Raw genomic sequence first — 15,688 nt, 5'->3', positions numbered from 1 at the left:
TTCCTTATCAGCACTATTAGCTTCACCATGCCTAACAAAACTGAAAATGTCACTTCTTTTCTTAAATTTTTCGAACCAGCCTTTGCTGGCCCAAAAATCTTCAAATTCTGTGCCTGAAGAACCAGGTTGATCGGTCTTTAAATGTTCGTAAATCTCCCTGGCTCTTTCACAAATGAATTCAGTAGAAACTGAATCGCCTTTCATCTGTTTTTCCCTAATCCAGATGATAAGTAACCTCTCAGTTTCTGCAATTAAGGATCTACTTTTAAACACTCTTGTAGATTTGTCTCTCACTTTAGTTTTCTTTAAATTTGTCTTTCTGTGCAAGAAATGTCGACACAGTTGATGTCGACATGCCATATTTTTGCATAGCGCATTTGTTCTAATGCCTTGTTCATGTTTTTTTATGATTTCCTGCTTGGTTTGGATTGAAATCGCTTTTCTTGATCTCTTAGGCCCCATGCTGGATTCAAACAATGTCAACACGTGCTTTTTAAAGTTAAACTTGTTGTAAACAAAGAATATTTTCTTTAAAATAACACTGCACTGCGCTATATATTATCAATATGTAAAATAAATTTCAAAATGACCAATAATTTGCTTGGAAACAGAAAAAAGCATATAGTTGAAGAAAGTCTCAAGCAAGATGTTACCTCCAGTGAAAACAGAGAGAGACTAAAGCCTGTTTGCTGTGTTAAGAGGCTGGATGCCGCGCATTAAACTAGTCACTTTACCTTCAATTATGTTCAATAATTGTTAAAATGTCTAAAAAATTTAATATTAAACTTTTAAAATTATTGAATAGTGTAAACTTCTTGATATTTACTAAAATAGTAAGGAATTTAAGCCCTAGAACCGATTAATGTATTGGCGGACTAATACTACAGCTGGTTGACCGCCCAGTGCAAGCCAAAACTTGTTGAGGTCAGCTCGTAAGAAACTCGTTAACCAAGGGGTTGCTCGTTAACCGAATTTAAGAATCTTATGGGAGGTAACTCGTTAACCGAAATCTCGTTAACCGAGGGACCACTGTATTACTAATGTTACTACAATACAACACCGACCATTAAATTAGCAGTGTGTTAGGGTCGACTACCAACAATGCATTTAATTTATTTATGATCAAAATGGAAAGTATTACAATATAAGATATTACATGTCACACTTCCCAGATGCTTCTGGTGTTATTGTACAGGGGTACCTAGTGACAGCACTAGGATCCCGCTTCCTCTATCAAGGAATAAACAATTGAAATTTAATTGATATTTCCTTCAATGTCTTCTTAATAATGTTTAAATCACTAAATCACCAATATAACGACTGTTAAATAGAACGCTTAAATATATCTGCAGTGTGGACCTTGGTGTGTGAAGGGTTTGCATGCAGTGCAGTTGTAACACATGTGGCTCAATAGAGGGTCAGGTTCATGCTAATGTTGTTCATTATCCAATTGGTGACTCGCCACCTGTACAAACTGCACACAAGTGTGGTAACGGGTGTGCATGTGTGCAGTACTGTATATACAGTCGTACGAAGGGGCAGATACGCACACACGGAGTGGTGACCATGGCTGCTCTACAACCTACTGTGCTCGTCAAGCTCCTCCTACTCTTCTTCGTTTTCCTGTTCCAGGGTACGTAAGTTGATTTTCCTTCTCTTCCAAATGATGATTTCCCAGGGTTATGTCATTTATCGCTAAGATACTCCCTCATGAAAAACCTTTCCATTGAGCTATATATGACTTCTTCATGTTCAGTAGTTAAGTGGACCTGCAACTCAAAAATGCATACAGGACACACAACTTCACTTCATAGTTATGTGGCAGTTTGTTGTAGTATTAAGTTATGTAGTACAGTATTAGGTATGTAAGTTGTGAAAGTGGGTCCCGTAGGTCCGATGGTGAATACAGTACAGGTAGTTCTGCTATAACGCGATAATTGTGTTCTTGTAAAATATCGTGTTATAGAAAATCGCGTAATAGAAATAACAGGGCTTATGGAGAAAATAGGGTTAGGTGCAGATTACTCAAAATCGAGAAAATTTAGTAGTTAGCCTAACACAAAGGATAGCACAGTCTAAATAAATGTTACATTCATATCTAATAATGAAATCATACAGTAAATGTAACACTTTACTTGATGGGGGAGAAGGGTGATTTTGAGGTTGATAAAATCGAGCTTCTCTTCAAGTGTTATATCCTTTCTTTTACGATCATCACCAGGAATTCTATCACCAGAACGCTTCTTGTTGATATTCTTCTTTACTATATTCACAGTTAATACAGTGGGGTATGCTATAACGAACGGATTCTACTACGAATATTCCTATAACGAACGGTTTTACCTATAAAATTGAGAATGCTATAACGAACGAAACTCCTACAACGAACATTATTTAATTTTTTTTTTCTAATTTATTGTTTTTTTATTACAAATATTAATGATATTCTTTATTTCAGGGGTTTAGATGCATCTTTATGCACTTTTTTACAATTTTTACAATTTTATATTATATTTTTCAGTGTTAAGTGGTTGTATTTGGGGGCCTGGAACGGATTAATCCTATAACGAACGAATGCTATAACGAACAAGGTTCTAGAACCAATTAGATTCGTTATAGCATACCCCACTGTACCACAAAATTGGAGAAATAGTAAGCAAAAATCGCGTTATAGCAAACAAGCGTTCGCGTTATACAAATATCGTTCCTAATTCATAAATCGCGTTAGAGCAAATTCGCGTTTTCAAAACACGCGTTATAGCAGAAATCACTGTACACCGTAAGCTTTTTTTAAGTACAGTACACGAGGAAGCAGTGTGGTTGGAACTGTACATGATTGCCTTTGCTTCCCTAATTGTAAAGCTAGGTATCCATTCACAACCAGGTGGGCTGGGGCTACCATGGGTGCAAACTAGCAACACCAAGAATAGGATGCCAGTGCTGTATATAATCATTCTACCAGCCATCTCTATTGTAGATGAAGTGAACCATTAGATGTGATCCCACATCTTCAGTTAAGAAAGAAATATTAATGTAAGACTAACTAGATATTTGAGTGAGGCTTCAGTTGGCTTCCATAATATTCAGCTTAAATGTGACAGCAACTAAGGCTTTGATATTCTATTGAGAATAAATTGTAACAAAAAATGATCTTTTAATACCAGGTAAAGGAACAGAGTTATCTTATAAATATTTGAGAATCGTGTCTCGTCGGACTGTCATTTCTCTGACCCCTGTGATATGATAATAAATACTGTATATGAAAAAAAAAATTAATGATGCCTACATCTTTACACCAAATACAGTCAGTTATGAGTAGAAAGCAATTATCTACCCAGTGGTGTGTACATTTCATTACCACCTTATTTGCCATGTATCTCATGGCAGCACTTGTGTTCACATCCATGACGTCACATTTTGATCCACGAGTTCAATTTATGGTAGTTATACAGGTACCGTATCTGCATTTACATTCATGACGTCACCTTTGTTTACACACGTGGTCCAATCAACTACTCAGGTACTTCGGTACCTTCATGGCTGTATGGTAATTAATTGGTCTAACAGTTTAGTTCACAGAAATGACAGACATAGGCTGAGACAAATTATATCTTATTCAGAGTAATATTCCTAAATATGTATACATACCTGTATTGATAAATAATTTTTCACTTTGTATTTTTCTTTAGTTCTGCCACAGCCCAATACATATATTGATCACTGATTCGCTTACTGACAGAGATATACAAATGTTGCTCAGTGACAGAAAAAATATGAGTTCTATACTGGTACAGTACACTCTTCCCAGAATATACTTAATTTCATTTTCATTGTCTTTCATCTTACTCTTTCTGCCTAACAATTAGAACTATTAACTTCAAACTCGTACCTCTGACTCTATGAGTCATGTTTGAATATTTATTATTCTGGATTGGAGATAGGTTTGAGGTCAAGGTCACAATCCAATTATGAATTACTCGACCGTGTGACAGTGGAGGGTGACCTGCCACTCACTGAGGGCCGATGTCCATGTTTTATGTTAATGTGAACTCATCCTAAAACTTACAAGGTGACTTAATCCAAGAACCATCTTGATGAAGAGAAAGACTCATTGTAATTAACTTTTAAATTATTAATCTTAGAATTGGTACTCACAGGCTGCACTGGTCTGAACAGCACAGTAATCACCTCTACTTTGTTTGTTGTGAAATTTTCTCCTCACACTTGTACACATCTGAGTAGCCATTAAAGCTGTACTAATGTTTATTCACATAGTGTAATGCTTGTTGATCAACATGTCCCTCTCACCTGCTCAGGTATAGTATGGTCCACAATAACAACATACTGTACAGTGCATGGAGCCAACTATTTTTTAGAAATCACTGATATACGAGTGTACAGTAAATACAGTAAACCTTGGATAACTTGATATTTGATAACTTGAAAGTTCATATCACTTGGCATGGATATGGTCTCGGAATGTATTAGTATAACTCAGGAAACGAAAAATTATCTGGGAAAATCTCGACATTTCTGGCCACCTGCATCACCTACCATGCATCTGTGTCACCTACTATGATGCTTTATTCTTTGCCTGCAGTGCTGGTAAGTGTTACTTTTTTACATTTAGTAATTACATGTACACATACAGCGGTCGATAATTTTTTATTGTTGTATTTTTGTAGGAGGGGGAAGTGCCTCGATAAGTCGGAATTTGGGATAACTCGGCAAGGCCAGAGCCTCATATGTGCCAAGTTATTAAGGGTTCACAAAATATGCTCTTATGTATCTTCACCTGGTACAACACGGCCTTCAAGTGCTCCCACAAGTAAAAATCAAGAGGGGTGAGGCCTGGGGACCTCAAGAGGCCACTCCACGGCGACCATATCCAGTGTATTGCCCGTTTGTCATTAGTACATATGTACAAACAAGTACAATACAGAGCTTCTTACATTCTAGGAGCGGAGTCGAAGACAGGGACAGGAGCTGTTGTCAAAGAAGACTCCCCCAGCACCACCGCTGGTACATATTTTTATGCAATTGTGTATTTGAATATGCAATATAGATACCATATCAATAACTATACCGTACAGTACAGTATATAGTACCAGTACAGTATATGTTTTAAGTTCTTATTATTGTTTATTTATACATTATATACTGTACAGGTACATTTAGTCTATGCATATTAGAAATAGATATTTCATCACTTCATAGCTTATAAATTATTATGAATACTGATAATTATAATTATAATCAATAGAAGTCCAAAATTCCGGACTGCTTGAGGATTGGGTCGGTCCGGATTTTCCGGCAGTACTGTACTTTTAAAATTCAAATTTAAGGAGGAATAAAGAAGAGGTGAATAGATACATTTTGATAGTTTATTCATTAGCAAATATAGCATGCTTCATTTATCAAAACGAGCAGTTTTAAAGAAAAAGCTGTGAATTCTAGAATTTTATTCGTTGCCTTTTTTATATCATAAATTGTAGACTTTCCAGTGTTGTATGTTTCCATTAGAACAGTATTGCTCACACAACGTTCTATTTTAATTATTTATAAATTTGTCACTCAATTTCAACGTGTTCTTCTTTCTCTTCACACAACGAAGTTTATCTACTTTAGAAGCCATTATCATGGGCTCTGTAAATGGAAAGAGTAGGACTCAAAATTACATACGTTGTCGCAGTTTGATTGCTCATTTTAAAGTGGCGACCGCGTGGTCGCTTGTTGTTGCTGTGCAGCTGTGGCGCTCACGCATGCGCACATACACACAAAAGCCAGATAAAAAAAAAAATTGAGTTTTCGAAAAGTCCGGATTCTCGGGTGGTCCGGATTTCTGGCATCCGCATTTTTGGACTTTTACTGTATAAAAATGTGTTTAAGGAATAAATCATGGGACACCAAGTACTGATATAGATACTGTACAGAACTACTTATTGTGGAAGTGTAAAAGCGACCTGTGTTGTGGGATTCTCCATCATGAGTAGATGGAGCTGAACTGACATATGGCAGAAGAAATGTGGTGTGAAAGCATGGCTTTTTGGAAACCAGACATCCGTATATTTTGTAGTGAAAAAAAAATAATTAAAATTGTGAAAGTGGCCATAAGTGATGGATTTCAAGGTTAAGTTAAGATTATCAGTGATGGATTTTAAAGTTAATTTAGAGTCAAATGTAATTTATTTTAAGATTAAATTAAGGTTATGTCACCCCACCACCCTGTGCTAACTACCCAACCACTCTCTACCATCTATGCCAACCTCCCACCCCACCACCAATCAATCAACCACCCTGCTACCAACCACCGTACCACCCACAGAACAAACTATTGTACTACCACACTACCTCCATCAGCCACCATCTTCCGTACCACCACTTGTGACTACAAAGCCTTCAACCCAGCCCATACTATGACTTTAGGGGTCAACTCTAAGTGTAACATCAGCTGGACCGGGATAACGGATGAGGAGAGGCAGGAAATTCTTGATGCTCACAACACTCTAAGGGCCAAGGTCAGATCAGGTCACAATGCCAAGGATTGAGTAATCGTACAGAATATTGTCACTGTAGTTATTTATTATTATTGGAGTCAGGCGGTCGAGTGGATATAACACTCATCTCATGTTACATGGATGGGTGGTTCAATCCTGGTCTCTCCCAGTTCACCCAGCTGCAAATGGGTACTTGGGGGAGTGAATGCAGTCGAGCATAGTACTGACCATGCTACCTCCTTGTGTATTGAAGGCAAGTTTCTTTATACCATTTGCCTCTGTCTACCTGGCAGTAATTAGGGACCTGTTTTGTCATTTTTGCATCATGTTCCTGGGTAATGTTTTTCTTAGAATATCCCTCAAGACCTACCTTCTTTTACATTAATGGCCACCCACTAGAGGTGGCCATGCCGAAGGAGGGAAACCAATAACCTGTGTAGGATCTCTTCATTGTTCTTGATAATTTTGTCAAAGGTTATTTTGAACCCTGTATCATGTGCCCGGATCTTAGATGCTGTTCGTGCATGTGGGACTTTGTCAAATACCGACAAACAAGATTTTCTTTCCATGAAATAGTGTTGTGATGTGATGATCCACCATCACCACTACCTGTATCACCACCACCATTACCTGTACCCTGCACCACCATACCTGTACCACCACCATACCTTATCACCACCACCCTCATTACCACCACTACCTGTATCATTACCTCTACCACCACCAACACCCGCAGGTAGCTCAAGGGAACGAAAAACTGGGTGATCTAGGACCACAACCATCTGGTGCTAACATCCAACAGTTGGTCTGGAATGATGAGCTGGCACAGGTAGCTGAGGTAAGGGTTAATAACGCACGTATGGCTTAATGGTTCAGATATGGCTTAATGGATCATTACCACTTAATTTCTTAGTCATGTGCTTAAGGGTTCAATTATGGTTTAATGGGTCAAGTATTGCTTAATGTCTCAATCATTCATGTAATGGTTAATGGCTCAGATAGGGCTTAATGACTCAGCCATGGATAAATATTATCATTCAGGTACAGTTTAATGGCTCAGTTATGGTTTAATGGCTGAGGTATGGCTTATTGGCTCAGGTATGGCCTAACAGCTCAGTTATGGCTTAATGGCTCGATCACATCTTAATTACACTTGATATGGCTCTGGTTGAGGAGGTAACATTCTGACCTCCAATACCCAGATCATCCACATACTGTACTGTATTATAACAACCTGCCTCACTGTTCTCAAAGACTACTGTGTCTTCCTCAGGCGTGGGCGAGTCAATGTCGTAGGGGCCACGATGGCTACCCCAAGAGGAAGATCTGCTCCAGGAACTATGTTGTAGGCCAGAACATCTTCTACCAATGGAGTAACAACCCTGCCTCGGTACATATAAGATAAAAGTGGCTTTATTTAGGGTTCCTGTATCCATTATCATCTTCTGGTTAGGGTTATTATATGAATGTTTACCTTATCATCTTATTGTATTACTTTCTCAATGATTTCGTTTCAAAAGTTAAATAATAAGTACTTAAGTACTACAGTAATTACCCACTAGAGAAAGAAAGAGTAAATAATACAGTTTTGAAAATATCAGTGTTGGTAATTAATAGACCATCTCCATTGTAGAGTATGTCGATAACAAATAGGAGTGGAGTGAGATCTATCATTTGGCAGGTATGTGCCAGTAGGAAACCTTAAAACCTGGGAAAAAAGTCAATGGGACTGGGAGAAATTTTAATATAAATCGGGTTTAGCCAATAGAAAGAAGGATCAACTGGCCACTTTAACTGATACAAGTAACTGATTCAGATCTCCTGAAGATCTGTCCCCTTAGCTTATTTCACCTCAGGAGTAACCACCCTAATGCTAACCTAACCTTCCAGGTAGTGTTTAATCATCATGTGAAATAAGTTGGGGTCTAATCTCCAGGAGATCTGCAGATTCTAATGCCACTGTTAATATAATTATCCCATCCATCAGGTATGGACGAAAGCGGTAAAGTCATGGTACAATGAGGTATCTTACATGCCCAACACCTACGTCTCCACCTTCAATGCTGTCCCACCTTCTAATAAAGTAATTACCCACTACTCCCAGGTAAGATGCGACAATGTGCAGAAAGGGTTGAAGGGTTATGGAAAGGGAATGTAATTGGTGTAGGTTTGTGAAAAGGAACTGTGGCTAGTATAAGGTTTGGAGAGGGCCTGTGATTGGTGGAGGGTTTGAAAAGGGCCTAGGGTATATTTGGTGTAGGGTTTTAAAAAGAGTAGAGTTTTTCAGGTATGTGCAGTGATTGCTATTTTGTAAGAATTGTAGAGATAGGTGGAATTTATCAGGCAGTATGCAACAATTACTAGAGTTTTGTTGGTAACTTGCTATGATTTGTTAAAATCCTTGAATATGAGTAAAGGAGAATTTTATTAGACAGATGTTATTTTGATTTAAAGAATGAAATTGGATTGAAGATCGTGTGCACCAGCTGGGAAAAACACAAACACTATAATCTTTTCTGGCGTTTGTCTGCCTCGGTATATGGCCAAGCTATCTCGAAAGTATTGATACCTTCTCGTGTGGTATTCCTTCAAATGTTACGGTGTGGAGTGATCATCTTCCAGGTTGATTGGCACATTTCAGGTTTGTCTTAGGACTATCCATATACCTTTTCCATTGCCCACCAGCAATACGTTTGCCTTTCTTCAGACTGTAGAGTAGCTGCTTTGTCAGTCTACAGCGTACTGTCATCCATACAAGTAAAGTGGCAGATCCTAAGTAGCTGTTCATGGATAATGGCAACTTTGCTGCTCTTACAATTGGTGTAAGCGAGAATATTAGCTGACTTACTTGCTGAGTAGTCAGGACATCTACATCGTTCGAGAGAGAGAGACAAAAAAAAAAAAATAAAAAAATAAATAAATAAATAAATAAATCACCCTCAACTCTGCTCTACTAACAGGTAGTGTGGGCCAAGACCTACGAGGTTGGGTGTGGCGCCGTGTACTACACCACCATGTTCAGAGGGAAGACTTACACCCAGAGCAAGATCTACGTGTGTAACTACGGCCCCGCTGCCAACTACCGGAACAGACCTGTGTATCTAGAAGGTGTGCCAGCTTCCCAGTGTCCAAATACACCCTCTGAGGTGTATATTGGCTTATGTAACTAAGCTCAAGTTATCTACCATCTACCTGTGTAACTACTTGGGTTATCTACAATCTACCAGTGTAACTACTAGGGTTATCTACAATTTACCAATGTAATTACTCAGGTTATCTACCATTTACCAGTGTAACTACTTGGGTTATCTACTGTCTGCCTCTGTACCTACAGTAGACTGGAGTAATCTACTATCTACCTGCTTAATTACTCAGGTTATCTGCCATCTACATGTGTAACTACTCAGGTTATCTACCATCTACCAGTGTAACTACTTGGGTATCTATCATCTGCCGCTGTACCTTGACTGGTGTAATCTACTATCTACCCATGTAACTAGTAATGTCTATCATCCACCACCAGTCAAATACAGTATACCATTCTCCCTCTCTCTGAATACCTTTGAACACCTTAGAGGGCATTACTTAGTCAAGCATTCATACCCGGAACTAAGGAATGCCCACCCCATTAGAGGTTACAAATTCAGAGTAAACATTTTTGGAGCAAAAGTTGTGAACTCTTGCAACAATCTGAAAGAGAGTGTGAGCTCATTAGAGACCAAACTTGACCAACACAAGTACAAGTACAGATACTGTACACTCTAAAGCCAATATATGCCCAGTAGTACTTGTCAATAGTGAAGAAGATAAAGTGTAAAGATACATAACTGACTGCTGAAGTGGTAAACAGGCCGATCAGTGGCAAAGAGGATAGAGTAAAGTAGATATTTTAAAGAAATGTTTTTAATTCCTCAGGATTTAGTAAGCTCTTTGTATTATTTATTTTATATGAACTTGAGACACCTACCAGATACTTCAGGTAATATTGTACAGGGGTATCTAGTGACAGCATTAGGATCCCATTTCCTATAATATGGAATAAAATGTTGACATTGTATTGAAAGTAAAGTACTGGAGTGTATTTACTCATTTTGTTACATGCTTAAAAAACTTAGCTGTTTACGTGCAGCACAGGTTGGACCTCACTAATCCGGGAAGCTTGGGACCAGACTGGTTCCGGATTAGTGAAAATTCTGAATCATCGAAGCCAAGGTTAAAAAAAAAAGAGGCAAAATAATGCATAAAGTGTATTATTACTGGTACAAATACAACTTACATCAGCTCAAGTTTACTGTACTGTGACACAGAAATAAGTAGATTAGCAGAAAAAGCAAAGAGAAAATTGTATATTATAGGCCTACTGATACCTGTCCCGAACCATTGAAGCTGCCGGACTATCGGGTCCTGGATTAACGAGGTCCAACCTGTAATAGCATTATAATGCTGCTAAATGAAATATTAGGGAAGGAACAGTTCCAGGAAAGAGCTGATTCTTATCATAACAAACTCATGAAAACTTCAGGGTGAATGTAAGTGTACTCTGGTAATAATAACTCTTCAGCAGCCATGTAAATTACCGTCCAGTGTGTGGCTGTGTATACAGAGTAATAAATATACAATGAGGGAGGCCCAGCAGTACTGACATTATTTGCAGCACAGTGGAGATTGAAGAGGTTTGCATTGAGTGAGAGTACACAACAATTGGGGAGCTTCTTTGTCCTCCCAATTCTCATACTTGAAGCATTCTTCATTTACTATGTTGAAGGAACATGGAAGAAGGTCCTGAAAAAGAAAATCAGGCAGGAACTTCATAAATGAATGAAAAAAAGACTACAATATGTGTCAATGACCTATTGAAACACTCTTGGAAAAAGTAGCAAGGACCCACCCAGCCACTTAAGACTGGGAAGGCTGTTGTACTGGGATTTTTCACCTAATTATTTGACAAATCTTCCTATGTGGTATAGTATTATAAGTTTTGGTCCACACAAACTATCATGCAAAGATGCTGCAAGATCAAGTTTATTGTTGGTGTTATATTGTTGCATTAATAACTACCGTAATTGATTTTTTTTTTTACTTATGGACAATGACATGGTTTCCCATATAAACCCACAGAACAGAATATAAGTAAAGTTAGATGAAAATAATAAAATACCTGTACTGTACTGTAGTCAACAACAAACATTTCCCCCCTTGCAAGAGTCCTTTGAGATGTGGTGTTGTAGGTGAAGGTTGAAAATAAGTTACACAGACTGGAAAGCAAATGAAGAAGTAGCTACTAAGTCATATAGCAATTAGAAATGAGGGGATAATAACATTAATATTAATGGGTAAAGTTGAGGGTAGGTGGGCCATGGGAAAGCAGAGACCGGGATGGATGAATGAAATTAAAAACGGTACCCAAAGAGACGCAAAATCTTGGAGAAATGGTAAAAACAAATCGAGTGGAGGGTTGTACAGTAATTACCAACTTTCAGATATGATGACGGTACTCTGATTGATTAATTGATTAGTATTTAATTCACCATTCATTAGTTTACGAGGCATTCAGGCAGTTGGTCCCTACTTTTGTTACTTTGTCATGATCGTTATTGGTGCTAGAACAGGACACCTGTAAATGGTAGTGTCACTGGATGTGCCTTCCCACCTGTGTCTCAGGCTGGGACTCGAACTCAGAATACTCTTGTGAGAAATGCACACTTACCACCAACACTCATTTACGAATAAAATACAAACAAAGTTGTACTTCTAACCCGCAATAAACCCAACCTAACATAACATAGTTATTAACTAATTTCAATGTAAAATAATTATATTTAACGTTTTTTAACCTCACTACTGCTAAGTGACCTAACTCCTTATCATGTAAGCTATTTTTAGTTAATAATGTACAAGCAATGGGAACCTAACTTAACCAAACATAATAAAATGCATAACTAAATTCAAGGTAAAATAAGTTCCTCACCTGATCCTTGTTAAACTTGCCGAACTTTATCTAATAAAAGTTATTTGGAGTTTATATAAGCAGTGCAATCAGAATCACCTGAAGCTAAATTTTTGTTTGCCATTTCAAACCTGCACAAATTTCTAAGGGTTAGGCTGTACAGGTATTATACTGGTTCTTTGTTGTTACTATTTGTAGACAATAGGTATGGACCGACTGTACAATGGCCTCTCATTGGTGGATTTGCTAACCACATGTAAACAGCCAATCATATTGACGCTCTGATCAACACCAGTGTATATCTATGAGCCGCATGGTCCGGATTGCTGTTCTTACGTCCACAAAACACATAAAATTACACCATAGCTATCATAGTAAGTTTTTTCTGTTTAATATGCTAGGGGACTGAGCCCCACAGCTAGGACTTTAGGTTAGGTTAAGGAGGTCTTCTAACAACACTTCTGCCACTTGTTTTTCTTATCCACAAAGGTGAGGTTATGTTTAATTTAGAAACAACTACTTTTTAACACATTTGCCCAAATTACGATAAGATCCACTGTAAAACACAGTGGAATTGCGGTGTTTTTAATTAATTTTCTATGAAAATTTAGCAGCGGGAAAGTTATCAATAATTACGCCGGTATGTAAAGTAGGTTACTTAAAGTTAAGTTGGTTAGGTCAAGTTATAATAGGTTTTGTGCATTCTCATTTCCATTTATCTATTTAATATACTTCAAATAACAAATCGAAAGTTCATCACTAACATACAAAGGCTCCAGTGGATCCCTGTACACTCTCTCCTTGGGCAGAATACCCATCGGCGGTGTCATCTGCAAGACATACAATCGTCTATAGGCACAGCGATTTGTGGTTATTTTGGCAGTTTTTTCACCTTATTCTTGGGTTATATTAGCTCTTGCTTCTATATAATTTCACTTGCAACTGTCTATATTCCAGTTTATACATACCATGTACTTTAAATAGGTGTAACAGCGCCGAGGAGGCTGGGGCATCACAGGTCGTCAGCTTCTAACACCCACTTGACCAGTCATAACTTGGTGTGACGTCATCAAGCATGGCCGTGCCCAGGGGCCAATCTGTTAAACAAAATTTGTTTTGAGTATTAACTGGCAGCGAAAAAAGACGTCGTAGCTCGTTATGGCTAACTATGGGAGATGGCATGTCTTAAAAAATTTCAGTATCCAATCCATGTTTGGTAACGATGTATTTTGAAAGGCAAGATGATAAGGAAGCAGATCATGTTTTAAGGAATTATTGCCTTAGTTTTCGTAGTTCTAACTTGAACCATAACAGTAGTGTGAGACAGGTGAATAATATAATATTCTGACCTGAATCCCGTGTTTAAAACAAACATAAACAACGTAAGTAAGGGAAATTACTACGACCTGCTCATATTTACTTTAGAGTCCCCATTATCTTACGCTCCCATTTTCTACAAAGAATTTATGAATGAAATGTTACCACGTCTCTCCATCCATGTTTCTATACTTATATATTTGTCAATTTAGGTCATGAGTTGGGGAATAAAATTGCTGGCAAGTGGTCATATTTGAGTGTCTTCAAGTACTCAAGTAGCTACTTTACGGTTACTGAAGACAGATACAGTATGATAATAAAACGGAAGAGGATATATAAATGATTCAAGGATTAACAGGTTAGGGATTCGATCGTATTTTGTTCATCACAAGGCTTTATATGAAGTCCTAAACCCTATAAATACTTCAATGTCTAGGAATTTATATAGTGTATCATGAGTGCGGTTGGAACCCCCTTCCCTTATAAACCGCAGATAGAAGTGTTCAGCTATCACTGTTGTGTTTACTGGCGGAGTGTGAGGTGATCGGACCGGGATTTGTCTGACATTTCGCGGAGGGATTGTGGAGTCTATACGAGAGATGCCGTTGGCTCAACAGCCGGGCCTCTGGTCCAAGCTTCAAGTTCAAAAGGATGTTGAGGTCAGTTGAATTATGAATTTTAACGCTGAAACAATGGACGAGGGTGTTGTGTTTGGTAGTGGCGGGAGCCCAGCCCCCTCGACCACCTGTGTGTCTCCCCTGTCACCATACGCCTCTTGACGCTCGTAGCACGCTCATCACCTCACTTGAGGACGTACACATGAGACTCATCACGCTCACGTCCACTGTTTTTTATGTCAGTTGTTTTCAAGGAAGAAAATATGCGTAAATGGGAGAGGTGTCAGTGTAGCTTGCCATTCATGACATGAGTGCACCTGACATAGCAGATGTAGATTAGCTTAATCGGGATATAAAATAATGGGCAAGTAAACTTGTTTGTGTCTTGTGACATAGACTTCTTTTACAGTTACGATATTTAATATAGTTAAAGTAACTTTTGGTCACTTTTTTTGGAAGATTTACAACTTTGGTCAAGCTTTAATTTTAATTACCTGTACAGTACTACCTGTATTATATTGTGCTTTGCATCTGCATATGATGTTGTAAAATATGTTTATTTTCAAAGGTAACAATTTTTATTTATTTTTTTTATTTTTTTTATTATACTACTGTGTCAATACAGGCACTACATTTAAGAAGAAATTCATTAAAATTATTGATTCCCCTTATAATTGAAGTAATGAGAAAGATGGTTTGGTGAATATTTACAGAAAACCTATTTGGCAGGTTTATTATTAATATATATATATATATATATATATATATATATATATATATATATATATATATATATATATATATATATATATATATATACTTGTGTTTTAGTCTTTGAAACTGGTGTTAGAACTGTGAAATTATGAGTTTTCACTTTGCAATCTTGAAATAGTTTTTGTTCTGAAGGGTGTAGTATCATGCACTCCTTTTGAAACAGGTAAAATTAACCGTATATATAATCCAAACTTAACCTACTCAAACTTAAGTTGGTCAATTTGCTTATTTTGAAAAAAATATTAAGTTGAAAATTGAAAGTCATCATTTTTTATTTCCAATACTGGATCTGTAAGTTACAATTACTGTCAAGAAATAATTGTTCTTTAAAAAAAATCCCTTGAATTACTTGTATTGGCCACTTATCATAATGGCTATGGATATTTGTCCGGTTGTCATTTGGGTAGGTTTTTCTTTAGACTAATACCAGAAGGAATTAATAGAAATGGTCAAAACTTATCAAAGCTTGAGTTTGGAGTTTGAGTGTTTAATGGCTTATTTGATATCACTAAAATTTTGGTGTTACGGTACTTCAC

General features: G+C 37.5%; 2 protein-coding genes across 7 annotated transcripts; one reads left to right on the top strand and one right to left on the bottom strand.

Annotated features, from left to right (window-relative positions):
- The first annotated feature begins 1,011 nt into the window (after positions 1–1,011).
- LOC121864081 (venom allergen 5 2-like) lies at positions 1,012–10,264 on the top strand. 4 transcript variants are annotated; one of them, XM_042362987.1, is made up of 7 exons: positions 1,012–1,633; positions 4,960–5,022; positions 6,326–6,518; positions 7,234–7,335; positions 7,771–7,887; positions 8,485–8,601; positions 9,458–10,264. In XM_042362987.1, exons 3-7 carry the CDS (start codon positions 6,417–6,419, stop codon positions 9,665–9,667), a joined length of 648 nt encoding a protein of 215 aa, XP_042218921.1. In that variant the 5' UTR covers positions 1,012–1,633; positions 4,960–5,022; positions 6,326–6,416; the 3' UTR covers positions 9,668–10,264. The 4 variants fall into 4 exon arrangements, with proteins under 4 accessions (XP_042218921.1, XP_042218919.1, XP_042218920.1 ...); XM_042362986.1 differs by lacking the exon at positions 1,012–1,633 and having other exon boundaries at positions 4,667–5,022; XM_042362985.1 differs by lacking the exons at positions 4,960–5,022; positions 6,326–6,518 and having other exon boundaries at positions 1,012–1,637.
- A 120-nt stretch (positions 10,265–10,384) lies between these two features.
- Positions 10,385–13,673, bottom strand: LOC121864082. 3 transcript variants are annotated; one of them, XR_006088545.1, is made up of 4 exons: positions 13,413–13,673; positions 13,209–13,274; positions 11,656–11,752; positions 10,385–11,279 (listed from the first exon to the last, which is right to left on the bottom strand). XR_006088545.1 is itself a non-coding variant. In XM_042362989.1 (4 exons), exons 1-4 carry the CDS (start codon positions 13,455–13,457, stop codon positions 11,142–11,144), a joined length of 342 nt encoding a protein of 113 aa, XP_042218923.1. In that variant the 5' UTR covers positions 13,458–13,667; the 3' UTR covers positions 10,385–11,141. The 3 variants fall into 3 exon arrangements, 2 of the variants coding, with proteins under 2 accessions (XP_042218923.1, XP_042218924.1); XM_042362989.1 differs by having other exon boundaries at positions 13,213–13,274; positions 13,413–13,667; XM_042362990.1 differs by lacking the exon at positions 11,656–11,752 and having other exon boundaries at positions 13,413–13,659.
- Positions 13,674–15,688: the final 2,015 nt, after the last annotated feature.

This window comes from Homarus americanus, unplaced genomic scaffold, assembly GCF_018991925.1.
Source record: "Homarus americanus isolate GMGI-L3 unplaced genomic scaffold, GMGI_Hamer_2.0 scaffold55047, whole genome shotgun sequence".
Classification (NCBI taxonomy): Eukaryota; Metazoa; Arthropoda; class Malacostraca; order Decapoda; family Nephropidae; genus Homarus; species Homarus americanus.
Note: the sequence above shows the minus strand (reverse complement) of the source record. Positions and strands in the feature narration are given on the sequence as shown.